Raw genomic sequence first — 27,072 nt, 5'->3', positions numbered from 1 at the left:
ATAATTAGAAATGACATTAAAAAAAAAGAACAAGAATTTAAGACGATAGATAAGTTTGAATTAAAAATAAAGAAACATCAAGAAATATTATGTGAATTACGTTATGTTATAAATGCTTTACTTTATAATATCTAACCACATTGTGGCCCAACATTCACTGAAGACCTGTCGGAGTTCTTTAGCACATTTCCAAGTTTGTCCTTCAAGGTTTTACAAATAACTTGGCAACTAGTTAAGTTAAAATAGTTCGTGTGCAAAATTATATTGTTCCTGAGCTGAATGGTCATTTTATGGTCTTCATAATTATATCGCTGTAAAAATTGAATCCTTTCGATTTTGATTTCCACGTGTTTTTTATCATGCTGTTATTTCATATTTTACTTGTGTGTGTGTGTGTGTGTGTGTGTGTGTGTGTGTGTGTGTGTGAGAGAGAGAGAGAGAGAGAGAGAGAGAGAGAGAGAGAGAGAGAGAGAGAGAGATCATTCATAGCACAAGCTCACGAGGGATAAATTCTGGCGTTTGAATTCGGGTTGTGCGGAAAAAGTAAGTTTTATGGGTATAACACACAATTGCCCATAATTCAGCGATCTATTCTTTCGAAAATACAATTCAAATATTCATAGTTTTTCCCGTCTAATGTCTTATTCAAGCAATATTCAATCATTCCCACAGGAGGAGTAGGATTTGAAAGAATTTGCTCTATTTCTCTCATTGGACCCTGTCCTTTCCAACCCCAAGGGACGAGACCCATTTTTTTTGTACAAAAAGTCCCCTTCACCCAAGAATGCTCCAGATTAATTTTTGGCAAAACCAATCATTCCTACAGAAAGAGAAGGATTATACAATAGTATGTGCTCTATTTGCCCTATTGGGTCCTGCCTCCCCCCAACCCCACCCCCGCGTCCCGTCCCAGGGGGGCATGACCCACAATTTACTCACAATTGATTCCCCCAGCTTCATCCAAGAATGCTTCGGACCAAATTTTGACAAAACCCAATCGTTTCCAAAGGATCTGTAAGATTTCAAAGACCTTGAAATGTGGTGTGCCGTTTTGCCACTGAAATAACACGCCGGCAAACCTTAATCAAGTTTGCCCATAATTTTTGCGTAAAATCGAGAATCGAAAGAAAAATTAACTAAAACTACAGCCGAATGATTAATATATTTCCATCAAAAGTACATATTTTATGTTACAAAAAATCGATTAAAATTGTATTTTGTTTAATGCAGTGTGGCGTATAAGATGATAATTAATTCACCGGAAGTAGAGAAGAAAATGTATGTGATATGTGACGTCATTTTGCGGCAGGAAGAGGTGTCCGTTTTGGCAGACAGAAAATCGTGAATATCACATTTTATCTCGTCACTACCAAGAAACATATTTGTCCACAGTAAGTATATTTATTATTCACACCTTATGTAGTAATTATGTATATGGGAACTTGAAAAATGATCCAATTTACACTAATAAAATTTTGACAGCTTCTTGTGATCGATCGATGGAGAGACTCGGCAATGTTTATACTGCAGTTCGATAATCACATATTAATAATTTGAGTTGTTTTGTCGTTTGATCGTCGTATTTTTAAGACTTCTTTACTGGTAATATGAGAATAATGGTATTTTATTTGAATCTGACTTGTCTGAATTGTAAAGAATATCGAATCTAAACAGTCATAGGCGTATAAATCAAAATGGTTGTCGTTCTTGTATGGTGTCTGAGACTGAAAGCCATCCCTTCGCAGAACCATAGATCTGTAGTCAAAACACTTTCCCGAGAAAAGTAGAAATTCTGTTCGTAAAAATGATAACCATACCCCCTATCATACACTATGACTGATAGGAGTGGATACATATGGGTAGCATATACATAACAGGTACTGGAGCACCGTCATGTCTGGTTATATAGGCAGATTTGGCATTGTAGTCACATCTATATATATATATAGAGAGAGAGCGAAAGTAAACATCCAGGTGAGCTCTGGTCACATTTCTTTCGTGTAGATCGAAAAAAAATGGTGGCAAATCATGTAGTCAATGAATTGAATGTTGTTTGCTTTTTTGCTCAATTTCAGGCATTTTTATTTTAATTTCATCATTACATATTTTCAGTATCTATGTACACAAGCTACGTAGTAACAAAATCTATAGCAAGTCCATGACATCATTCACGCATTGTTTTGTACAGATAAGCATACTCTTGATGCAGATTTGGGCCGAAGTTGTGCTTTCAGCATGTTTTCATGCAAAATATTATTATAACCTGCAATGATTGTGAATTATGTGGCCGCAGCAAGTGAAATATGAAGTGCTTTAATTATGAATGCCGAAAATTTCATGTCTCATCATAGGAACATATGGATTAAGGGATGCAAGTACCAAAAATTGATGCAAGTATCAAAATTGCAACAACAAAATTCAACCAACTCACCAGAAATGGTGTCTTATGACAAAAATCATTCATTTTAGCAACTCACTAGATTTGATGTGCACACTATGATCATGACAAGGCATTACTCAGTTGTTAACATTTGCTCTATATACATATAGTTAGATTTTACTATACAGGTACCCAGGTAATTAGAATATAAATATGCCTCTGTAGCCTGATTTGCCTGTGCTCCAGTACCTGCATACAGGTATTTACATTGTATTCTGTATGTGTGTTGTTCAATTCCTAGATGTGTATAAATCTGAGTAAAATACTCTTGGATGAGAAGAGTTTGGCTCCCACTACAATAATTAACCTAGGATTAACATATAGAGTGCAGTATATTGACCTTTGAGTTTTAGTTCCTCCAACAAATGAACAAAGGGATTGACACTCTACTGATCTGAGCATCAAAACATAAATAATCATAGTGACATTTGAAGATTTTGATAATGTTATTTTGTTTTAGTGAGAATCATATATTGACAAAACAAAGCACATGTTTTCATTCATGAATTCTAGAAGTCTATCACTTTATGTAATATGCTGTAACCGTAGAGGGTAGCTAATAAGAATTGATCATAGCATTGATTGTGGTTAAAGAATAAGGTAATCAATTATATCATCGTCCTTCACTACTAAATGAGCTACCCCCTTTTTTATAGCTTCCTGTAATTGTCTAAATTCTGTTTGCTAAGCCTTCAACATTGAAGTAGACCCTAATGTATATATGTCTATACGAATATACATACACCAACGTTCATTCATGGGCATTTAGTAGCAAAGAAAGCACAACAACAAGAGCAAGAATTGAACCAAGGACCACCTAAACTGATCTGACAGGTATTACATACAGACAATCAGACTCAGTCCAGTTCAAATGAAGTCTTGGACCTTGATGAAGACAAATAGGAGACCTTATGTCTGTGTCATCATCCTTGGATATATTTAAACCGAGGGGAGATAAAAATACATATACAAGAATAGGATTTGAACCAGAGAACTCCAAGCTCTAGACCAACAGATCTAGTCATAATTTATATTACAGAATTATTCTCACTGTTGGAAGTAAAAGCAAAGAAGTAAACAATATGTCTTCAGTTAATGTAGTTGTCAAAAGATGGTTAAATGATTCATTATCAGACAATTTTGTTAATTAAAGACTTAAAGGCTTCTGCCAACTTGGTTATAGGAAACAGAATAACTGGTAGACATTCTGAAATATGAGCAGTACGTTGATCACCGAGGTAACCAGGATTTTATCTTTGTATCTTTTATGAAAAAGTGAGTGGAATCAGCCAGGTCACACGTCAGATTATATAAAGCTACCTCAGTTTGCCAGCATGCTTCTATCATTTTCAGCCAGCCAGTAAAATGATTCAAATATGTTGATACCACATGTTTCATATATATGATGTAAATGAAATGAACTGTAGATTTACCCTGAAATATGTTGGAACTTATGTCTGTCATTAACAGTACCAATATTGATATATTACAAACAGTTGGATACTAATGTAAACAGTCGATACAGTACTAATAATATTAGTACATATTCCATGACCAAATGTATAGATGTTTGTGTATTTTGGAAATGGCTTGTTCTACTGCAGACTAGCAGTGATGATGGTATTATTGATCATTTAAATAGCCTTTGTGACATGGCAATCTAGGCCTTAATTACAAAAGATTTCATATTTTTATTTTCTCTAAATTGTGGAGACAATATAAGCTTAATTATAGAACATAAAATATCATTCAGGGCTCTCACACCCCATTTTGGGACTGGGGCCCGGGGCCCTTAGAATTGGGAAAAATAATGGTGTTTTCCTTAGAGTTGGGAAAACCTGGGGTCTAAATTGGTGAAAAAAGATACTATTTTGCATTGGGAATTCGGCCCCAAATTTGGCAGATCGAGAGCCCTGTCATTGGACAATGGTATGTCAATTTGCCTTTTGATGATGAATAATCATATATACATTTGTAAATCAAAATCATATTCTTTCATATTTTGCAAAAACAAAACAAGGAATATATGTAAACTCTATGATATTTGATATTTAAAATCTGAATCAGTCTCAATTTTGTCTATCTGAACAACAATAGTAATCCTTCTTCCATCATTTCAATAGAAAACTTCCTCACCAGTGCAATGACAATGATAGTAAATAATATTCCGGAAATGCAATGATAATGTACTTCAGAAAAAAAACATGCTGCCTTCTTAGTGTTTATTTTGATTATTTAAAAACAACTTTTTTTGCTTTATGCATAAGAAAATTATTTCATGTTATAATACATATTCATGTAATAAACTTCAGTCATACCTGTAACCAGGTTATAGTTTACTTGTAACAGCACATGAAATGCCCTGGAAAACACACAACCAAAATGTTGATGAAGAAGAGAAGATGTAGGTTCCCATATAATTAGTTTGTGGATCTGGTTTGTCATTTGTCTTGCGTCCCATCAGAAGGGACGTCTCTCATTTTCTCCATAGGACTCGCTCTACTTATAATCCTGCTGCTAATTACAACTCTCCAATCAGCTGCATGAGAAGCAGTAAAGCAAAGATCATTTTGCAAGCTTTAAATAAAAAATTGTGACAAATTTCCTACATCACACATCATATGGAAACTCATGAAAGATAATTTGTATCACATGATCAATTATTTAGGCAAGTATTGTAAAAAAAAAAAAACAACCTAGACATGTATATGTCATTAAAGTCATCTTAGTTCTGTATACCTCACAATATAATCCGGCTGTGTGTGATGTTACATCATTTCCTGAACCTGATTTCAAAATGGGTTGTATTACATGTGTAATACTGGGTTATTCACTAAACACTAAACTATGTAATGAATAAAGAAAGTGCCTTTGAGAGAAAATCTTAAATACATGTATATCACAATTGTATATATATAACCATGTGATGTAAACTTTACTTATACCTTATAGAACTGACCTGGGTTTGTGAACTGTAATCTTTTAATGTTTTAAGGTCCACTGAAGAATAAGATGGTTGGAAATGATTTAAAATAATGCTTTTAGCCTTATTTCCTTTGTCTTATGTTTAGATGTGAATTGATTATGAGATCAGGATCTTCAGACAATCTCATGACATGATTGAAATGGCAATCTTCATTAAGTTTAATGAAGATTAAGTATGACAAGATTAATTAACTAATATAGTGCTTCAACATTGCCCTCACAGCATATTTGCACTTTAGAAGTGAAAGACACACAGCAGGGGGAAAATTGTCAACTGTTTTATGGTATGATACCTGGGTGATTTTGATGGGAATTTTTATCTGACAGATGAGTAACAATGATGCCAAACTGGCTGATGATGTCCCAGGAGGAGGTGTCACAGGGTCAGGAAGTGCTGATGACATGCGGCGAGAACTTGCTGAGATCCAGGCTCAATCAAACCAAGTCACTGATGATGTAAGATTTAATCTGTTTTATGTTTGAAGCCAAATAACAAGGCAATGTAATTGAAGTCCAATATTTTTATAAGTTGCTTATCAGATGAAGACCTAGGATTACAAAGTTTAAGAAAAAACAAATTTGGTTTTAAGACTTTTTTTAAGATATATGAAATGTGTGAAAATGATTTTTAGATACCAGCACTTGTCTGACAAAATCATATGTCAAAGATCCTCCTGATGTTAGTAATGTGACAGACCTGGGCCGTATTCATGAAACTATTCTCATGCTCAAGCATAGATTTTGTGCTCAAGCAAACTTTTAATTCACCTTAATGATATAAAATAATACAAATGTCAAATATAAATATTGATTATAACTTTGACTTGAAATCCTTTCAAATTTTTTTTTTGAATCTTTAGCGAAATCAGCCTTATTTATTAATTTTTAATGTAAACAAGGCATAAAGCTCAAGCACAAAATTCATGCTTGAGCATGAGAGTGGTTTCATGAATACAGGCCCAGGCCTACTGATGATGATATTAAATGTATTCACTTATTCATTAAAGAAGATACAAGCCTATAAATTCCATTTTTTCAATGTACATTTATATAGTAACATATTCAGTACATATGGTTATATGCAGATAAGCAAAACAGGCCCTTTATTTATTATCTAACTTTCCTATTTCAGTCACTGGAGAGTACAAGGCGCATGATGCAGATGTGTGAGGAGGTAAGGTGGAACCAGTAAAATGGTCCCTCCCTTTTATACAAACTACCAATACTTATATATAATAGTTTCCTTCAGCACCTATAACAGCAGTGTTAACATGTTATGTAATGGTTTTATTGACAGTGTTAATAATCTGTACTCTGTTGTTTCTTCGATGATATTAATAAATTATTCTATAATCGAACAATTCTATTTTTTAAGAAAAATGTTTCTGATTGCATGAATGATCAAGAAAAAGTACCAGGTATGTCCGATACCGATAGAATTTTTTCTCTCTCCTTTCGTGGTCAAATTATTTTCAAAAGGAAATTCGTGGAAATCCTCTCATCACGTTAACTTGTCTTATGATCTAATGTAAGATATCCTTAAGAGTAAGCACCCTTTTGGCCTTGAATGGGAGGGTGACATTTTCATGGTCAAAAGGCATGAATGAAAGTGTATCATGTCGGAATATTTGTTTGAAATTGTCTTGAGCCAGAGGGTAGAAATTTTAAGATATCAAAATATCATTATATCATGGGTTATTACAGAATTGTACCAAAACATTAGGAAAAACTCGTCTCATAAATATCTCATTTTATTTCTATTTCTTTAACTAAATCAAGCTTAGATTTTAAATGCTTACGCTAACTGGTTACTGCCACTGTCATCCCTCTTTTAATTGTTAGCTGAATTTGGTAAAACCTCCTGTGCTTCTACTAATTTGCAAAAAAAGGGAGTCTGAGTAAAACTTTGATAAGAAATTTTGAACATCATTTCACAGGTATTATTCTGGTAAAAGATGAAAATGTCAAAAAGCATTAATCAAAGTTAGTAGAGGAGGTAACTCATACTTCTGGGGAAATCTATACAGGATATAAGTAGGAGTGAAAAAATACATCTTAAATGGGAGTTACTCGATAAAAGATTTTGTATAATCAAATTTCTTTTTATCTCAAATATCAATACTTGAATGAGTTTTGCACTATTGACAAACATCCCAGAAATTAGGAAGCTAGAATGTATGGAATTGATTGTGTGTTTTTCTCCTCATGCGTGCTGTAGAGTAAGGAAGCTGGCATCAACACCCTGGTCATGTTGGATGAACAGGGAGGTAAGCCGGCTGATATATGGAATGCACTTGTGTCGTGATTTACCTTGGTTTTGTATTATTATTTTCAATTTTCATTACTTTTCTTTTTTTTTTTTTAGCTAGATACAATATTATTGTAGAATTTTTTGATATATCTGTATTGTAACCGTTACTGACTTTTGTTTTTCTTTGCATCCTCGTCGTGGTCTCTGTGTGTAATATAAGAGTAAAGAGGTGGGCATCAAGACATTGGTTATGCTGGATGAACAGGGAGGTATGGACCATATACTGTCATATATACTTGTGCTGCTTACTAACTGACTAAACTCTTTGTAAACACTGCAGTATTCAATTCAGAAGAAATGATCTTATTTAAACGCTATCATACATGTGGTCGGTACAGTCTCTGGATATAGGAATTTATTTCTCTGGCTTTGAGCCAAGAAGGCTTTATGTTTTCTATATACAAATATTCCTTAGAACAAGAGTTCTGATGTTTAGACAAAATGATACAATAATGATATATAGTTGTAATTCTGTATAGGAAATAAATGATGTAGCTGTTGATTAATTTTCAAACAAAATTATTGGTGGAAAATAGGCATCATTTACTTATTATTTACAATCTTACAGTCATATGTAAACAACACAAACATATACATGAGTGCTATATGTAAAAATTGAAATTAACAATCAGCTCTTGACCATAAGATGACCATAAGATGACTATAATATGAGGGGAGATAATTTAATCAGGGGAGACAATTTGATACCTGCAACTGTTACACAGTAATGATCAATAACATAGAGGTGCTTTGGAATCTTTCTTTATTTGATAGGATATACCACAGTATTAATGCAATAAGGTTGATAAATGACCAAAATAAAAAAAAAATCTTTAAAAACGTCTGTATTCTGGAGCTGCGTGTTCGTCCTTAAATGATTACAATTGATCCCCGTACTCTGCTTGGTCTAGTTAACTACTGTATGTTTTTATTCAAGGTTGACTGCTGGGCATATGTGATAAGACTGTCAGGTGTTGGTGTTATCCTTGTAATTTTCTGCATGCTTTTTAACATTTTTCTCTCATTATGTACTTTCTCACCCTTATTGTCTCCCGCACTTCCTTGCTTTCTGTGCCAGGTAGAGAGCTACCATCAGAAGTAAACACCTTTTACCCATGTTTGGGTAGAAGCCTAGAACCATTTTCAGTTACATTAATTCACAAATGCTATTTTTACAACACATTTAGACAAAGTTATTGCAATGTGACTTAATTGTAGTTTTTTTTTCACAGTAATTTTCATTTACATCACACACTGAAGGCATGACTTTTTCTGGTTTCTCAAACATTATTTGTTTTTGTTGGAAAATATCTCGTAATTGGGATGATTGTTGCTATGTTCTATAAACGACTTTTGAAATTTCATTGTACAATGATATAGAGGGTAGTGGTTTATTCAGGGTAAATATGATAACCAACAGTCTCTCATTGAAATGTTTTTATTTATTACATTATTGTAAATGTTGTCGAATTGCATGATTTTGAAGTCTAGGTTACGAACTGTTAATGTCCTTATAAACAATCAGATATGATGTTAAGTTCATGTGCATTGTTATTAATTAGTAAGCTGGGTTGATGTTCCCTTTATTTGCCTGAAATTAAACACTACATCCTCCTAAGTTGATGGGATGGTTTCAACCAAACTGCATTGGTAGACCAAGGAACTGCCAGTTTTTGGGTGAATTATGGAAAAGATTGTACATTGGGAGGTGGTATGGGTTTGGGATGATGGTCAAATTTATAATTTAAGGACATCTTCCACCTTAAGCAAATGGAAGGTTGTCAGATATGGATAACGATATCATGTTGAAATCGGTAAGATGTTTCAGAATGACTGTCAAAATTTCTTGCAATATTTGGGTATTGTTAGCCCAGCCTGATAGGAGGTTAGGATAGAAAGCATCCAAAATTGTTTAATGAACATACAGACACAGTAACAATTGTGTTCAAAATTTCAAACAAAATTATTAGATGATTATTTGAAGGAAAATTTTCTGATGATCTTGAAGCCAAGAGCAATAGGTGTGGAACCAGCCATCACTTGTGAAATACATAGATAATTTATTTTCCGTATGTTTTCTAAGGTAATAATTATCTATTGAAACATTTCTGCCATGTGCCTAGTATCAATTTGAAATAAAGGTATTGATACTAGCTGTAGTAAACAACGTTTAGTAGCATACTCACGAATGTTACACATTTACAGAGCAACTGGATCGGATAGAGGAAGGTATGGACCAGATCAATAAAGACATGAAGGATGCTGAGAAAAATTTGGAAGGCATGGAAAAATGCTGTGGACTGTGTGTATTACCTTGGAAAAAGTAAGTGTTTGAATGTATAACCTTGTATGTAAGTATATCAGAAATGGACTGACCAGTCTGTTGTTGATTCGGCAGGTCAGGCGTGATTGTCTAGAGATTGAAGGTGAGGAAAACCGTGAATCTGGCCTTCTTTGTATAAAATAGTGTTGAAGATATTTGCAGTACAGGAAAAAGGGAGAGCTGTGTTGGGTTAGTTTAATTGATCAAGGAGTGTCTATATAGAGATTGGAAGTTGCCCAATTTTTTCATTCTTGCTATCAGAATCAGTTTCATAAGAAATTTGATATGTTTATTGAAGACAGAAAAGATCTCTAATCTGTGGAATATAATATTGTAAATGTATGTAAACATGTATATCAATTCAGTTCAATACTGCGTGGTCAACTGGGAAGAGATTTATGCTCTGTTTCATGTGAACAAACATATCCAGATCATATAAAAGTTTTGATTTGCAATGTTATCTGACATTATTCTAGGTTTTCAGGTCCACACATGGAGGTGATTAAGGTTTGCAATCATATCGTTTCAGAACGAAAAATTTTGAAAAAGGCGGTGAATATGCAAACATTTGGAAGTCGTCTGAAGATGGCAAGGTGAATACAGACGGTCCTCGTATGATTGTGGACTCCAGGAATGGGGCCGGGCCCCAGGGAAGCTTTTTACCAGTGTAAGTATTAAGTTTTTTTTTAGACTTTTCTAAGTAAATACGTTTTGCGAGGTTTTTCATAAATCGTTAAGTATTTTGAATCATGAGTTCAACTTTTAGAGCAGAATTCAGAATTAATTAAATTTTATTTCTGACTGAATTTAAGGAAATACTTTGGTATGACTTTAAGGAAACCTCAGATATCATTTGACAAATAAGAGTTAGTTGAAAACATCTGGATGTCAGAGATTTTCTCTTAGACCCAGCTTAATATTGTTGAATATATCAATCAGAATCACAAAAGATGCCCGTGAAGAAGAGATGGAGCAGAACTTGACAGAAGTTAGTGGCATGCTGGGTAATCTACGAAATATGGCTGTAGATATGGGCAGTGAAATTACAGCACAAAACAGACAGGTTGAAAGGATCCAGTCAAAGGTATGTTACCATGAATCTCTCCATCTGTCTCAGCATCATGTCTTCTGTAGCCTCCAGACTTTCTATCTGTCATCCTTTTCAATCCCACATCCTTCATCAAATCCAAATATAGTATTAAAAGTCACATTAAAAAAATATGTTTTAGGTATTTTCTAATATTGATTATTTTCCCTGTCTAATTATCGTTGTTTCTTTTACAAAAAAGGTTTATTAATACTTTCCCTGTTTTGTTTTCAGGCATCATCAAATGAAGTTAGAATCTGCGAGGCTAACAAGAGGGCAGCAAAGATCCTGAAGGAGAATTAATTCCGAACTCATCAGCTCCAGTTTTCATTTGTAGGCAGCTTCATGTCTTATGCCCTCTCCTCCCCATTTTCTCGCCTCGTTATACTCCAAAAGTGTTTTCACACTGTCCGCTATATAAATGTATAATCCTTTCCAACCTACTAACTTTTATTGTAGATGCTGTATTTAAAAAATCTGAATACCTTGATGTTAGAAGTTCATTGATACTTTTTAAAAATGTAATTGACAAGTTTGATATTCACTTGAAAATATATATAAATTTTTGTAGAATTTTTGTGTAGTCCTGTATAGAACTTTCGTAGGATACTCTCAACTGATTATTACCCAGAAATGTAGGATATTTTGGTATTGGTGTATTCGGTACCATCTACTTCGTAGTTTCAAATAGATCATATTTGAAACATTTTTTTCCTTTCAGTTTTAGATTCTGGCATTAGATTAAAGACTTTTTTTTGGGGTGATAAAAGTCTTACTGCTGATTCTCTCATGTGAAACACTGATGAGAGTGCTAAGAAAAATCTCAGATTGTCAAAAAAAAAAATCAAAAGTAAATATCGCAGCTCTACCTCCCAGTAAAATATGTGAGACAGCCACACTGCAGAAAGAGCTTCAAGTCAATTCAATTTTGTAAATAAGAGAGGAGTACCAAATCCCAATATGTAACTCATTAATGCAGTGTCTAGGTATTGTTGTCATGTATGTGCATGAAATGGATTTCAGAAACTGTACCCTCAGTGTGTTTTGTGTGTTTGAGTTTGTTATCAGTACCTATTGTAGTCGTAGCTATTGAATAGAAGTCTGTATATGTATCACCTAAAGATAGATAATTGAATAAACATGCCTGGACCTGTATTATAGGGCGCTAGATAGTTTTCTGTCATACTACTGTTTAAAGTTAAGGTCATGTTTCAAGATCAAAGGTCATCAACAGCTGCATCACGGTAGTGCATTAGACCTACAATGACAAGTTCAGAAGGGAACTATTTGTGTTAACAGAACTACATCAGCTCAATAACATCCTGACTAGAATTGATTTAATAGCAGGCTTAAATGATGAGAGCTGTCTGATGTGGATTTACTGTTCTTAGTCAGGAAATATCATCTTGTTTACACTCGTAGTTGTAGCTCTCATGTTTATCATTCAGTAGTACTATTTGTCAGCATGTGATCATTTACCATTATTCATCATTAATGTTGTGGTGCTTTATTTCACTTGTAACCTTAGCTGCTTGCTTGTTTGGTTTGTAGGTCTTGAGAAATGCTATTTTCATATATCTGTAGAAGCATGTGCCAAAAAAACGAGTAGCAATAAAGTTTACGTTTTGTAGTGGAAATAGTATTTATTTTGTAAACTATTATTTTCTTGAAGATGATGAACCTTTTTGCTGTAATACAACATTTATTTTGTTGATGCTTCCTGTATTTAGTTTGTTTTAATATTGTTTGTGCTACAGGATGTTGAATGTATGATCATGGCGGGGGCAGATAGATATATCAACCATGTTACACAGAGGGACCAATCAGATTCACTGTGTACTTTCTACAGTTTTGTGCTGACTACACGATGGCTTGGAAAACAAAAGAGAGACAAATACACCTATTCCTAATGATGATGTCCATGTACTGAAAATCAACATTGATCAATGCTGTGGGTTGAGAAGAGATTGTTGAAGAACTCTTTAATGACTACATCAGAAACATTTCATAAATTCTTTGAGGACAAACAGCTTTACTGGAAGCTGTCTCCTCTAGATAAAACCGTAGATTTGTAAGGTCTCACTACGCATGGATTACGTATTGATACTATTTTCCTTTAGATTTGTCCATAATTGGGCTGTGACATTTCAATTCTTGGATTTGACCTTTTTTTCATGTTTTCCAGTATGAAAATCATTTTTTTTAGAGGAAATGGATGGGCTTAACAGAAAGTGTAGACATTCCAGATGAAATATTATGAACTTTGAACCGAATATGCACCTGATGGGTGAAATTATTCACTCTCTGCATGGCAGTCATCAGTGTGCAGCTGGGGGAAAAGTTTTAGATTTTGTTGAAATTTTTATCATTTCACACATTTGAACACCGCATGATTTTCTTCAGCAGTTGTGCTTCATATTTTATTGAGAAGGAAATCTTTCCCACTTGAGTTGCTGTATTATTAGTGGGTATGTGCATGAAAGATGGTACAATGTACAATTTTCAGATCACTTAAGTGAAAAGACATTTTATCACAGACTTGCAATTCTGAGAGAAAAAAAAAGCTATGCATGTATTTCTGCAGAAAAGTCTTTGGATTGTGGCATTGATTTTTTTTGTGTGAATTTGAAATGTTAATGATGGTTGATAAAAGTGATATCATCACTGCATTGAAGCTAAGAAATGTGATAAGGTTACTTGTGATGATACAATGCATTCTGTCAAAACCACTGGTTTGGCTACATCTAGACTGGGCAGTTTACAAGATAGTTTCTGGTTGTAGTGAGTGAATCTACTTGTTAAACATTGTCAAATTCTGAAATTCAAAATTCAAATGGCTGATATATGAAGTTGGTTGTGACGTCGTAATACATGAGTGATGTGGTTATGACATCCAATCAATATAAGGTCATTTTGGGAAGTGTAAGTAACACAGTAGGCATGTCATTACTTTCCCATAGACCGAACTATTATTTATTGGAAGATGAGACTTGTGAAGAATGGGATATTAAATGATGTGTGTGTTCGTGTTTGTGGTGGTGTGTGAAATTGTACAAGTGAAACATATTTTTAAAATTTTATTTTATGAGATGATGCGCTACAATCCATGTTTGATACATATTATCAAAGACCCAAAGATCTACAACGTAAAGAATCATGTTTCGATAACCAATCCAAGTACTATTCTGCCCATCTCTGAAGTTGTGTTCCCATACCTTTTTGACAATGTTGTAAGTGATGCAGGAGAAGTATCATATCAGAATGTGCACTGCTCATTATAAAATATAAGTTATTGTGCTATGTACAGAGCTTGTATTTTCCCCCAGTTTTCATATTATTATTTTTTTCCCTAATTGTTAATTAAAAAAAAACAACATTTTGTAAATTATAAAGTCATTATACAAAGGAAAATGGATAGAATTCCTTATTTTGTTATCTTTTTATTCCTGTGATTTTTCAAATTTTATTTAAATTGATGTTGATTAAATATTATTTGTCTATTAAGGTAATTAATAAGATAAGTTTGAAATGTTTACACAGTAGATAGTATGAATTGGCAATCCTTGTTGCTAAGGTAAGCCATCATATGAAGGATTCTGATCACAATAGCCTTGTATAGGTTTAAAGCCAGCGAATATTGTATGTAGTAATTACAATACAGAAACATTGTGTTCATATAGCAAAAAGAAATTCTCATGATATTGATAACTTAATATAATATGCAGATCTTGTATACAAACATTTATATATAGAGCATTTAATTTGACATTTCCTTGGTTATAACCTCAGTGATAATGATTGTATTCCGAATCACAAATTAATAGCATGTTTTCAAATAAATCATTTGTTCAATGGACGTCTTTTTAATGGATATGTATGCTTCAAGTGGAGTCCTTGTTTAAAGCCAATTACACACCCTTGCTCGAGCAAAAGTAAGCACCATTTTAAAAAAAATGTAAGATATTTCAGTGGGAGGGGTGGGGAAAGCAACAGATCAGTCAGATCGGAATTTAAGTCGATATCGCAACTAATGATTTTCGGTAATGGTTAAGATTTGAACCGAGACGTATATCTTATTTACGAATTCAAAGGTCAAGGTCTCTGTCACTGGAACTAGTTGTTTAATTATGTCGACTACTGAAAAGTTTGGTCTGTATTTTTTCTTCATTTCTTTGTACTTGACAGCACACAACAGCAGTAATGTTATATAATAGTAAAATATAGGATGTGTAGAATAGAAGGAAAGAATTACACATACATTTGACTCTGAATTGGTCTTCTGAAAATGGTGGATGGTGTTGGAAGAGAATAGAAACTTGGAAATATTTACCACTTTTTAATACTTAAATATTTTGTAGATGCGTGTGATAGTTATTTTGTTGATCTAGTTGTTCTGGGGTGTTTTTGGCTCAGTATATTAATTTATGTTACAGGGTAAGTAATTTACTGTTCATAGCAAATCTTTAAAAATCATTAATGATAGTTTTCTTGTAGAAATTAGATTTAATAACTTTTTTTCTGTGCAGTCAGTATTAATTACGATGTACCCTGCTGTCATTCCATTTTTCATCATAAAATATCATTTATTTGGAGTTAGTGATGTTTTCTAAAATCATGTTTATGTGGCTGCTGTTCAACATACATGCTTCCTTTGCTAATAATACTCATCTGCCAAGTCTAATTGACAAAACACACATTCCTTATGTAGTACTGTTTCAAAAGGTTATTTACATAGAAATGTATTTTCCATCTTCACATTTCACAGGCAGGTTTCTTCGATGGTATGAAGCTGCTTTTTGTTTACATAATGGTTTGAGATTAATCTTTGTAGCAAGTTCTAATCAGCATCATTTTCTGTAACATTTCGTAATCAACAGTCAAAAGTAGGCATGTTCATTTATTTTACCATGTAAAATAGTTGGAAGAAGGGTGTCGTTCTCATATTGTTTGATAGATTGTCGGTACTCTTCAGAACTATGGCAGTTATAGTCCAAATTACTCCCGAATTTCTGTATGTGGTGATAGATTATTGGATGTCACAGTAATTAAGAAGACATGTCACAACATGAATTAACACTGTCTACACATCTGTGATAGGTTGCCTGAAGAACAACTTCACAAAGCTTTAGTATTCAGAGAGAAACAAGGAAACAAAGCGACATTTCTACTTATTTCAGACATCACTGATCAGTATGTTTCCATTTGTAACCAATGAAATTTTGTAAAAAAATTTCGTGTAAATAATCTGTTCTTTTTATATTAATAATGGGAATCCCTTTTCAAAAATATTTATCACAAACCTTCTCGATATGTATATATACAGGGAAAAAAAATACCCCAACGACAATATGCTACACCGAACCTGCTCAAAAAGTAGTCTCTGGGCAACAAAAAGGAGATCATTTATAGTATGCTTGTTGATGATTTGCTCGAGTCATATGATATCAGTGATCTGCATCAAGCAGATACAGTAAACCTTGTTTCTAGCTTCTTAAGCAACAGACATTTATCATCAATACAAGTTATTATACATGGTATTCAGATTTGTTCATTTTTGAGTAATAGACCCAGAATACTGGAAAAATTTCAACTTGAAATGTAGAAATGTCTCTTTACTGGCCAGCAGTATTGGCCAGACATTTTCTTTCTACATACAATTATAACTTTATGAAAATGTTATGTTTTTAATGTATAATTCACCATTTTCTTGATCAATAAACTTGGTTATACTTAAAATCTTTTCTTTTGTCTATTCATATTAAGCGTTTTAAAGTATTCTTGGTTTTGGTTCCCTGGATAACCTGGGTTTGCTCTTGAAAATCGTAATAGTCACAGTTATGCAGATTGAACATGCAAACTCTCCTTTTGGATGCTCTAAATCATGACGATAACTATTTTTGATAGATATCTTTGAAGATATACTATCTAAGCATAAATGTTTGAGTAGTTGACATCAGAAACAAGTTTGTGAGGCCTGATATTTTTTATGCCAAAGCTGTAAAGAAGTTTGATATTTCTCCTGAAAACGTAAAGTAAACCTGATTCTCTCATAGTTTAAAATGTTGCAAGTGTAAAGCCTTTGAATACTTGTACCACTAAGATTTAAATGGATGAAAAGTTGTAAAGTGGAATATGAATTAGTTTATATCAAAACTGCTGATACAGGCTCAAACTATTTGATTTCCACTCAATACTGATTATATATTAACAGATTAAAAGTGAGCCTGTAACATATCCAGTGGAATGATGGCTGGTGCAAATGATTAATTTGCATAAGAAATGGCAATCCAATTAGAATCAGTGGTACATGTTACAAAGTGAAATGAAAGATATGATTCCAATTAGATTGAACAAACTTTAAAATATGCAGAGTACAAAAAACTTAGTAGCCCAAGAAAAAGAAAGTATATACAGGAAGGCTGTTACAGGCAGCTGAATTGAAATTGTCTTATCCATTTGACCCTCGCTCACTTTCAATTGATGGAAAATGTCTGCAGAAGAAATTTGCCAAACTTAGGGCCGATTGCATTGCTCATTAAGGCCATAGGGGTTAGAATTGTATCTTTACAGTGTTTGCAATTGAACAAGGAAACTTCCAGCAAAACTGATAAAAACTGGTTCACAGATGATGTGGATGAAATAATTACATGGATACCAGCTAGTAAATCCTTGTGATGGAGACTAAGGTTAATGTTGAGATTGTAACATGGTTTTTTGACAGAATAACAGTTTCACACACGATCACAATGAAACTAAATTATGCAAACAGACAAATCAACAACTTGTTTTTTCTTCATACAGGTTTTTTTAATACAATGTATACCACATGTACCCTAACAATCGTCCAAACTGATTATATTATCAATATTAAATCATACAGATCACTTATAAGATCAACAAATTCGTAATTAAATACCTCTAATATCAGAAATATGTACTGATGCTCAACAAATTAAAAAATCTCCCATATTACCACTCATACCCTTTTGGCTATATGAGATGATACAATGATTTGGAAATATTTGATGTCAACCTGCTCCAAAGTAATGAAATTACTTTCCTCATCCTGGTAATAGGAGATAAACTGGAAAACATTAGTACAAGTATACATGCACCAATATCGAACGGCCAAAATGAAGCTAAATTTCTTTGTATTTGTTCCAGTTTTCTCTTTCATATTTTTAAAGTCTCTTTATTCATTGTTTTTGCAACGACAATTCAACATGTCCGAGCTGATACCTTTAGTTACTGGTTTTGTCATGCATATTGACTGATGTCTATCACCACTCTCTCTAGTTTGGGAACCAGTGTTGTCACAAGTCCTTGTTTCAACACATTAAGTTGTAAATAATTTTACAAATTGGAAACAAAGTTAATACGCCTCATAACAAAATGTAACATCACAGACAAAGACTTCTACTTCACATCAAATCCCTTCACCCTCCAGCTAAACAACTCCAGCTATCATTTCTTACTGTAAGATAACTGGACTTACGGAATGACTGAAAGAAGCAATATTACAAATGTACAACACTATTTTCTGTAGATCATATGAAGCGGAAACCAGCAATGAGTTTTCCATCTTAAGAAACATTTGAAAAAGTCTAAGTTTTTGTTGTCCAGAATGTAGAAAAGGACATTTTCTTACTATTTTCTTCAACACAAAAATTACTGATTTGCTATTTTTGTGATTGGGACCAATAATGACTGCATATCCAGAGATTTTCAGGACCTCAAGGTCTGTATCCCAGACTAAAGGATCTCCAGGTCTGTACCTTAAACTAAAGAGCCTCCAAGTCTGGATCCCAGACTAAAGGATCTCCAGGTCTGGATCCCAGACTAAAGGATCTCCTGGTCTGGATCCCAGACTAAAGGACTCTAGGTCTGGATCCCAGATTAAAGGATCTCCAGGTCTGGATCCCAGACTAAAGGACCTCTAGATCCCAGACTAAAGGATCTCCTGGTCTGGATCCCAGACTAAAGGATCTCCTGGTCTCGATCCCAGACTAAAGGATCTCCTGGTCTGGATCCCAGACTAAAGGACCTCTAGGTCTGGATCCCAGACTAAAGGATCTCCTGGTCTGGATCCCAGACTAAAGGACCTCTAGGTCTGGACCCTAGACTAAAGAGCCTCCAGACCTTGATCTTATATTAATGGCCTTACAGGTCTGGGTTAGACTTTGACATCTGATAAATATCTCCATGAACAAATGACAACTGATGTGAGTCAATGTTATAGAGACCAAATGATCAGGGATAGATGAGATACAATTCCATTATATAGCTAACTATCTGGATAACACTAGGAAAAAAAACAGGTCTAGATGCACAATACTGACTTAATGCCAAACTACTAACTAATCACATGAGGATTTCACAAAAAAACAATTGTTTTGATAAGGAATGAATCGTTGATTGACAGTAATGTTATCAGTCCTGTCAGAGTAAAGTTATAAAATAATACATGGAAATCACTGGCTCAATCACAGCCATATGAAAATCCAATATGCATATATTTTTGAAAATATCATATCCCACCAACTAGCAAGCTAAAGGTTAAATATTAAACCAGATTGTTCTGAAGACAAAGTAATTTAAAACGATGACAACGGGTGACCTGTCATAGCAAAGCTACCCTTCATACTTTACCCTGACGTGTCCATTCAATCTAGATTGGTTTGACAGGTTGTCTAGCATTCTTACAGCTCTATTTAACTAAACCTATAACAGGTGATTGGACTAGCATCTTTGTATGTACAAATTCCTACAATGGTTAACGACCATGGGTCAGTCTGTAAACAACAGATCTTCATCTCGACCTTCCTCCAACAAATTGGCTGCATCCTCAATGAGTTCGCCTTTCGCCTTTCGTGCCTTCAACTTTTCATCAGCAACAGCTTTCATTTTCTTCTTCTTCTCTTGTATCTTCTTCAACCTGGACAAAACCATAAAAAAGCAAATGGTGACAAATTGACCCATCCACCAAGAAAGTGAAACCAGTCCAAGTTGTTCCGAAACATAACTGTTGTGAATTTGACTAAACTCCATTTAGGAATAAAGTTTCTGATAAATGTGAGTTCACTTAACTTTAACAAACATCTGAAAATTAATGGTCGATGAAAATGAGACTGCCAGAGTGTTGATAAAAGTGGGTCTCCAAACGATAATTAACACCCTACTGATAAATATACAATACAAGAAAGTACTGTATGTTTGTTTAATATCACAAGGCTGATATTTAGCGATTTTCTGATTTGGACAAATTAATAAGGATCAAATTTCAAATATGTCAATCAATTGTTATCCATGTTTAAAGGCAAATAACTTGTTTTCTTAGATACAGACTCACTGTAAAAATGCTTATTTAAACAACCTCAAATATATACAACCTCATGAATATCATCAACTATATACACAAGGAACTGGTACATGTACCCATCACACAGTGAACTGGTACATGTACCCATCACACAGTGAACTGGTACATGTACCCATCACACAGGGAACTGGTACATGTACCCATCACACAGGGAACTGGTACATGTACCCATCACACAGGGAACTGGTACATGTACCCATTACATAGTGAACTGGTACATGTACCCATCACACAGTGAACTGGTACATGTACCCATCACACAGTGAACTGGTACATGTACCCATCACACAGTGAACTGGTACATGTACCCATCACACAGTGAACTGGTACATGTACCCATCACACAGTGAACTGGTACATGTACCCATCACACAGTGAACTGGTACATGTACCCATCACACAGGCAACTGGTACATGTACACACAGGCAACTGGTACATGTACCCATCACACGGGCAACTGGTACATGTACCCATCACATGGGCAACTGGTACATGTACCCATCACGCAGGGAACTGGTACATGTACCCATCACACAAGGAACTGGTACATGTACCCATCACACGGGCAACTGGTACATGTACCCATCACACAGGCAACTGGTACATGTACCCATCACACGGGCAACTGGTACATGTACCCATTACACTGAGAACTAGTACATGTACCCATCACACAAGGAACTGGTACATGTACCCATCACACAGTGAACTGGTACATTTACCCCATCACACACAGAACAGTAGCCTGGGTAGATCTCATAATTAGAAAAACACTGTTTTGTATCTTGCAACCTACTTTTGTAAATTTTACAATTTGACCCCTGAAACTTAACGACTGAATTGATAGATTTGTTAATAAGTTTATACTTGTATAATCTGTTTATGGAGATGGATGTTTACCTGTAAAACTCCTCACGCTCACGCTCATCCAATTCTGTGGTGATGTAGGCAAGAGTTCGTTCAATACGAGGAATGATAACTGTAAAACAAAGGTGTCAGACAACATTGGTAAGTAGCTAAATAATTCTAGCTTTCAACATTTACAAAGAATTCCCAATATCATTCAAATTTGTAATTTGCAGACATATCTGCCTGAGACAGTACTGACAAATAAAATCTTTCCTATTTTTTACCATCTTCTTGTGCCTCACTCTGAAGAGTTCTAACTATATATAATTCTACTGGACTTTTTCTTTTCTGTATTGCAATAGACAGTGATGATCTCTGTCAACCATGACAAAGGCGAATCAAATATCCCAGAGCAATCTTGGTGCCCACCATTGTTTATTCTTTAGAAGTTATGTAAAACTTTAATCTTCTTTTTTCTATATTCTTTCTCCTGATTTTACTCATAATTATATTGAATTTGAATATTTCTCTTAAGAAAGAGCGATAAAAAACTTTCAATATCAAAATCCAAGATGGCTGCCTGCCAAAATCAAATGGGCGTAACTGAGGACTAGATATGAAATCTGAGATTGATTTATTCAGTACTTTCATCAAAACCCGAGATGGCCACTTGCGGCTGTCAGCCATTTTGTATTTTCTGATCTGTCCCAAATTCAAAGAGGCACAATGAGGAACCAAGTGGAACCTACATATGTAATTTGTGAAAGCTCATTCTGACTAAGAGAAAGGAACCCCATTGGTGTCCTTTGCACACTTACCATGCTCAATAGCGTTCACTCTCCTGTTTGTGATTTTGATCACCTCGTCTAAGGTTACGAAGGATGTTTGTAACGAAGCAAGTTCTACAAGCAGTTTGATAGCTGTGGCATAGTTTTTCTTAAGTCTGTCAATTTGTTGTCCACCCCTTGATAAGCCCGTCAGCTCATAACCTAAAATTAAATAAAATGTACATCCTATCAGCTCCTAACCTAAAATTAACACTGTAACATTTCAACAAACATTTCTTTTATTATATTTAGTTTGGTATATGAATAATGAAAAGCTAATATTTAGATTTTTTTTTGTAACTTACTGTCAGCACCATCCTGGTAGTGTTCAAACACGGGAAGCTGTACACCTGTAATAGAATACACAGTAGCTGTAAAACCAATTATAAAACTTAACATCTATAACAAAATTATCTGTAATAAAATGTTCAATTAATCTAGATCCACAAGTACTGTGAGTAATTTCTTAAAGCACTTGCTAGCAATCTTCAGAAATCCATAGGTCTGAATATGATTTCTGCATATCCCATAGAACTTGTTACAGAACAAATCTTTCATTAAACATCTATGCTTATAAGTATGTGAGTATAATAGCGATTTTACTAAAAATTCTTTTTCACTTGAAAAGTAACAGAACGATGGACCAAACCAATGAGACACCCTCAATTTCCTATCAAAGAAATGTTGGAACAAAAAACAAAGATCTCTTTAGGCTTAAATGATATTCACAGGGTTTCTGAGTGGATAACTAGGAAAAAATTTCAACAGTCAACAAATTGATAGTGAAAAGTATGTTAATGATGGACTCTTCACTCCTTCATAAACAGAAAAAAAAAATCTAATATTTACCTGCCACATTTTCTTTCTTTGACCTCACTTTCAGCTGAGCTTTGTTGACATTCTGTAATACAATATGCCCGAAATCTCCCGAAGTAAACTTTGCTTCTGCCAGTGAAAATGCTGCCTCTCTCATCACTTCTCCCATTCGCACCTTTGTCTGAAAAAGAGGTCAACAAATAATTTATTCGAAAATATTTTTCTGTTCTAATACATTGAATAAGACACAAACAATTTCATTTCATTGGGTAATGTTAATTTTTCCTTTACATTCTTATTTTTAAAACACATAAGAATATCAAATTTAAGTACATTACCTCAATAATTTTCTTGAGAATCATTCTGAATCGCAATGTCAATGCATCTGCTTTCTTTTTCAGCAAACTGTGGCCCTTCTGTGCTCCCTTCAGTCTTCCCTTCATGATGGTCAAGGCCCTTTAATTACACACAACATCAGGAGTTAATTCATGGTTTTTATGATTATTACTTAATAAGTTTTTTTTACTTTCTACCTCAACTTTTAATGTATTTACCCTTTAATAAGCCCACAGGCTTCTTACTTAAAAGTCAGAGTATGGGCTTATAACAGCATAATGAAAAAACAATTTTAAAATTACCAAACATTTGTTAATTTATGTTTAATATTGTATAAGCAGCCAGGATTATTTAAAGATGTGCCAGGTTTGGGTGGTGGAGGAAAGACAGAGTTTCCAGAGACAAACCTCTGACCTGTAACCAGTCACTTGATGACTGCCCTATATAGGCCTTGAACCAACGACCCACAGGTTGAGGGCTAGCAATAATGATGGTCAGGCGCCTTAAGCACTAGACAAAACTGACCTTATTCATTTTTTTCTAAACTCATGAAACTTAATATTAACTAAATCGTAGTTATTACTCAATTTATTTAATGTTAATGTATGTAACAATAAATTGGTTCCCTAACGGAGCCTTCTGTCCCAAAACCTTGAAAATTAAAATTACTTGTATGTTACATAGGAAAGAGTAGATGATTTAAAGGGTTTTGGCCAAGATTTTTTTGTTTGTTAAATTCTGTTACATTTTAATCTAAATAGTACTACCATCCAGATGGTGCTGCTCAAATATGTCCTGATGCCTGTTTTTAGGTAGTCAAAAGCACCCCTTATGCATAAGTGATAAATTTAAGGAAGTGACTCGTCACATGATACATGTGATGATAAAGTGTTACTTCAGCTGACCATGTCTAAACAGTAGTATAGAAAGCACACATACACACACACGCAAGCACACATCAAATACACACACACACACACACACACACACACACACACCCACACACACAAACACACACACACACACACACACACACACACACGCACACACACACACAAACACACAAACACACACACATATATATACACTATCATGTTTTAGTGTAACACCCTTGACTGATAGTGAAATTTTCTAGTTTTAACCAAACACTATATGTATCTGCATTTCAATAAATGCATGTTGGGTAACATCAATCATGGCATTTTTATGACATTTGCTATCACCAAATTTCAAAACCTTAAAAAAATCTAGTTAAAAGTAACAATTAGCTGTAGTTATTCTTGAGATAGGCTACGAATAATCTGGGACTTGGTCGTTTACAAAATGGCATATAACCATGTCTGGTTGTTGCTTCCCTTTCAAAATAAATTTTTAACAAGAGTGCCGTGGACACAATATACGCCGCCACAAAATATAAAGATCAAGATAAAATGGCATAAATCTTACAAAAATCAATGAACCGTAAAATCGCCCCTTCGTGCACATCAAACCATTGTATTAGTGAAATTGAGCAAGTATTATGAAAATCTGATCATTAGTTTAGGAGTTGCATTCACAAAGCTCCACTAAGAACAAGCTACAGATACAAAGTTGAAAATGGCATAAATCTTACAAAAATCAAAGAACCAAAAAAATTCCTCCTCATGCACATCTACCCATTGTAGTAGTGACATTGAGCAAGTTTTGTGAAAATCTGATGATTAGTTTGGGAGGAGTTGCATTCACAAGAAATGAATGTATGGACAGACGTATGGACAGATGAAGAAGATGATGCCAATATAAAACCGCCTCCATTGGCGTATAAAAAAAAAGAAAAAGATACTTCATATTTCGCTATCATATATCATTTTGTAAAAATAACTTGATTTGTAGGTAAGTTTCACTTTAAAACAATTTGGAACACTTGTGAATTAATACAAACATGATCTGTCTTATTATGTAAATTGAGTATCACTATCGCCGAAGTAATACTTTGATAAGATGTTACCTTGTTTTGCATTCAAAATATGCACCAGCTGCAGACTAACTATAAGCTACAGGATATGGGACCATGTTTCGCAGTTGTCTGTGTGCTGATAGAGATGGCATACTATGGACTATATACATTAACGCATCATTTTAGACTGAAATATGGCACTATGAACCGAAAAACCATGGCCAAAACCTTTCAACTCAATAGTAAGTCCATAACCTTGGGAACCATTTACACCACACCCTCCATTTTCACCATGTTGCAGCAGAGCCCATTGGCCATAGTAATCCAAAGATTCTTAGCTGGACATGTACATTGAAGCTGACACTCCTATATACACATGTGAAACGAACGGTTGGTACTTCTTCTGTCAGTTTTGGGAGCAAATTGGATTGTCTACAAGTTCCAAGCGTAAAATTATTCATGATTTGAATCTTATTCGAGCTACATTGAATTCACCACGTCTGCTGTTCAATTCCAAACCCTTATATCCTGTAAACATATGTGCATGTATAACCTGTGTAAAATACTAGCCGAAATTAATAATGACCTCTGTTACCCATGCTTGGTATGGGGACACCCAAACCAGGACCTTGGTGTGAAGTAACGTTAGTGACGTTTGGAAATGTATGACAGCCAAACGTCTGCGTGCGCTCTAGGTAGTGTGGCCCCGTTGGGAAACAGTTGATATGCATTTTACAATAAATGCACATATGTAGACACGGCAGAGTAACGTATGCCATCATAATTTTGACAATTGAGAAGTCTAGGCTCTCTGTTACATATCCGTACATCTCTTCACGCACCCGGCGATCATTCAACGTCACAGTAGGCTGTCATATTGATAGGCCTCTTTAACTAATTTCCTTGTAAATCCTGTTTACAACATATATTTGGATATTGTTGACAGTGCTTATGTATGAATTATATCGCGACTGGAAATTAATAACTTACATCCTTGAAGGGAAAACGTTGATCCTGTCCCCCGACATATTTTCTTCTCCAATATAACTATCACGAAGAGTCACATGGCTTGTCACGTGACGGCATACTGAAAGGGTGAGTTCGATCAAGGCATCCCGTGGTATTCTGGTAGCATCTTGACAGTCATCGGGGGCCGAGAGTGACCGTGTGTAGTCGATTCCGTCCCTATTAAAGAAGAGTTATCTCGTGTTCCTTCGCATTTTTTTTTATTATTCGTGAATATGCATGGCATTTAGTAATTTTCGTGCATTAATAAAGTTATCAGCTTTTCGGATGATTAGTGAAGTAACACGGTGTGTAAGTAATAAAACAACATATTTTCATTTTTATCTACCTCCATAAAACCAGATCTTCTCCACATAAGTAGTTCAGGGTAAGATTATTGTGTTCTTCGCCTTGGATTTTGCAGCCCCCTATAACGGAATAGCTGAGGTATGTGGCTAGGTATCTTTTTGTAAGTGGTTTGTTTCTCACGAAGCTGAGACCATGAACTGTCATTTGATGTCGATTTTGATTGTTAAAAATTATAATCATTTTCTGAGAAGAACATCATGCAGTTTGACGTCTGAAGAGCGTTATATGAGTTAGACAAAGATTTGAAAGATTTTATCACGAAATGTCTTAGATGTATTTCCCAGAATGTTTTCACATGATTCTTTCGCATATTGAAAAATATTTACAATAAAGCGCAAACATGTTGGAAGTTTCCTTCTTTATTATCTCCCCTTGTTCTGATCTACTCCTGGAACGACAGTTCTCTCG

General features: G+C 34.5%; 2 protein-coding genes across 2 annotated transcripts; one reads left to right on the top strand and one right to left on the bottom strand.

Annotated features, from left to right (window-relative positions):
• The first annotated feature begins 1,287 nt into the window (after positions 1 to 1,287).
• On the top strand, positions 1,288 to 16,882 carry LOC132548542 (synaptosomal-associated protein 25-like). Its single transcript, XM_060212404.1, has 9 exons — positions 1,288 to 1,391; positions 5,753 to 5,881; positions 6,558 to 6,599; positions 7,897 to 7,945; positions 9,942 to 10,059; positions 10,589 to 10,726; positions 10,999 to 11,143; positions 11,381 to 11,479; positions 12,904 to 16,882. The coding sequence occupies exons 2-8, from the start codon at positions 5,753 to 5,755 to the stop codon at positions 11,447 to 11,449; spliced, it is 690 nt and encodes a 229-aa protein (XP_060068387.1). The 5' UTR covers positions 1,288 to 1,391; the 3' UTR covers positions 11,450 to 11,479; positions 12,904 to 16,882.
• Positions 16,883 to 17,934: 1,052 nt separating this feature from the next.
• On the bottom strand, positions 17,935 to 26,337 carry LOC132548610 (V-type proton ATPase subunit D-like). The gene is made up of 7 exons (XM_060212479.1): positions 26,281 to 26,337; positions 23,357 to 23,474; positions 23,052 to 23,199; positions 22,508 to 22,552; positions 22,194 to 22,364; positions 21,427 to 21,505; positions 17,935 to 20,081 (listed from the first exon to the last, which is right to left on the bottom strand). Exons 1-7 carry the CDS (start codon positions 26,316 to 26,318, stop codon positions 19,934 to 19,936), a joined length of 747 nt encoding a protein of 248 aa, XP_060068462.1. The 5' UTR covers positions 26,319 to 26,337; the 3' UTR covers positions 17,935 to 19,933.
• Between the last annotated feature and the right edge of the window lie 735 nt (positions 26,338 to 27,072).

Source organism: Ylistrum balloti, unplaced genomic scaffold, assembly GCF_031769215.1.
Source record: "Ylistrum balloti isolate Yb309-2 unplaced genomic scaffold, AGI_CSIRO_Ybal_v1 Utg370018, whole genome shotgun sequence".
NCBI lineage: Eukaryota > Metazoa > Mollusca > Bivalvia > Pectinida > Pectinidae > Ylistrum > Ylistrum balloti.
The sequence above is the reverse complement of the archived record's forward strand: the minus strand, read 5'-3'. Positions and strand labels throughout refer to the sequence as shown.

What these genes read in the sequence shown, in the direction of transcription:
- LOC132548542 (XM_060212404.1), top strand. Translation starts at nt 5,753, where the DNA reads ATGAGTAACAATGATGCCAAACTGGCTGATGATGTCCCAGGAGGAGGT. An exon ending in TGTGTATTACCTTGGAAAAA is followed by an intron (nt 10,060 to 10,588) that starts GTAAGTGTTTGA and finishes ATATCGTTTCAG; the next exon opens with AACGAAAAATTTTGAAAAAG. An exon ending in TTGAAAGGATCCAGTCAAAG is followed by an intron (nt 11,144 to 11,380) that starts GTATGTTACCAT and finishes TTTTGTTTTCAG; the next exon opens with GCATCATCAAATGAAGTTAG.
- LOC132548610 (XM_060212479.1), bottom strand. Translation starts at nt 26,318, where the DNA reads ATGTCGGGGGACAGGATCAACGTTTTCCCTTCAAGGAT. An exon ending in AACGTTTTCCCTTCAAGGAT is followed by an intron (nt 23,475 to 26,280) that starts GTAAGTTATTAA and finishes GTGTAATTAAAG; the next exon opens with GGCCTTGACCATCATGAAGG. An exon ending in TTCTCAAGAAAATTATTGAG is followed by an intron (nt 23,200 to 23,356) that starts GTAATGTACTTA and finishes CCTCTTTTTCAG; the next exon opens with ACAAAGGTGCGAATGGGAGA.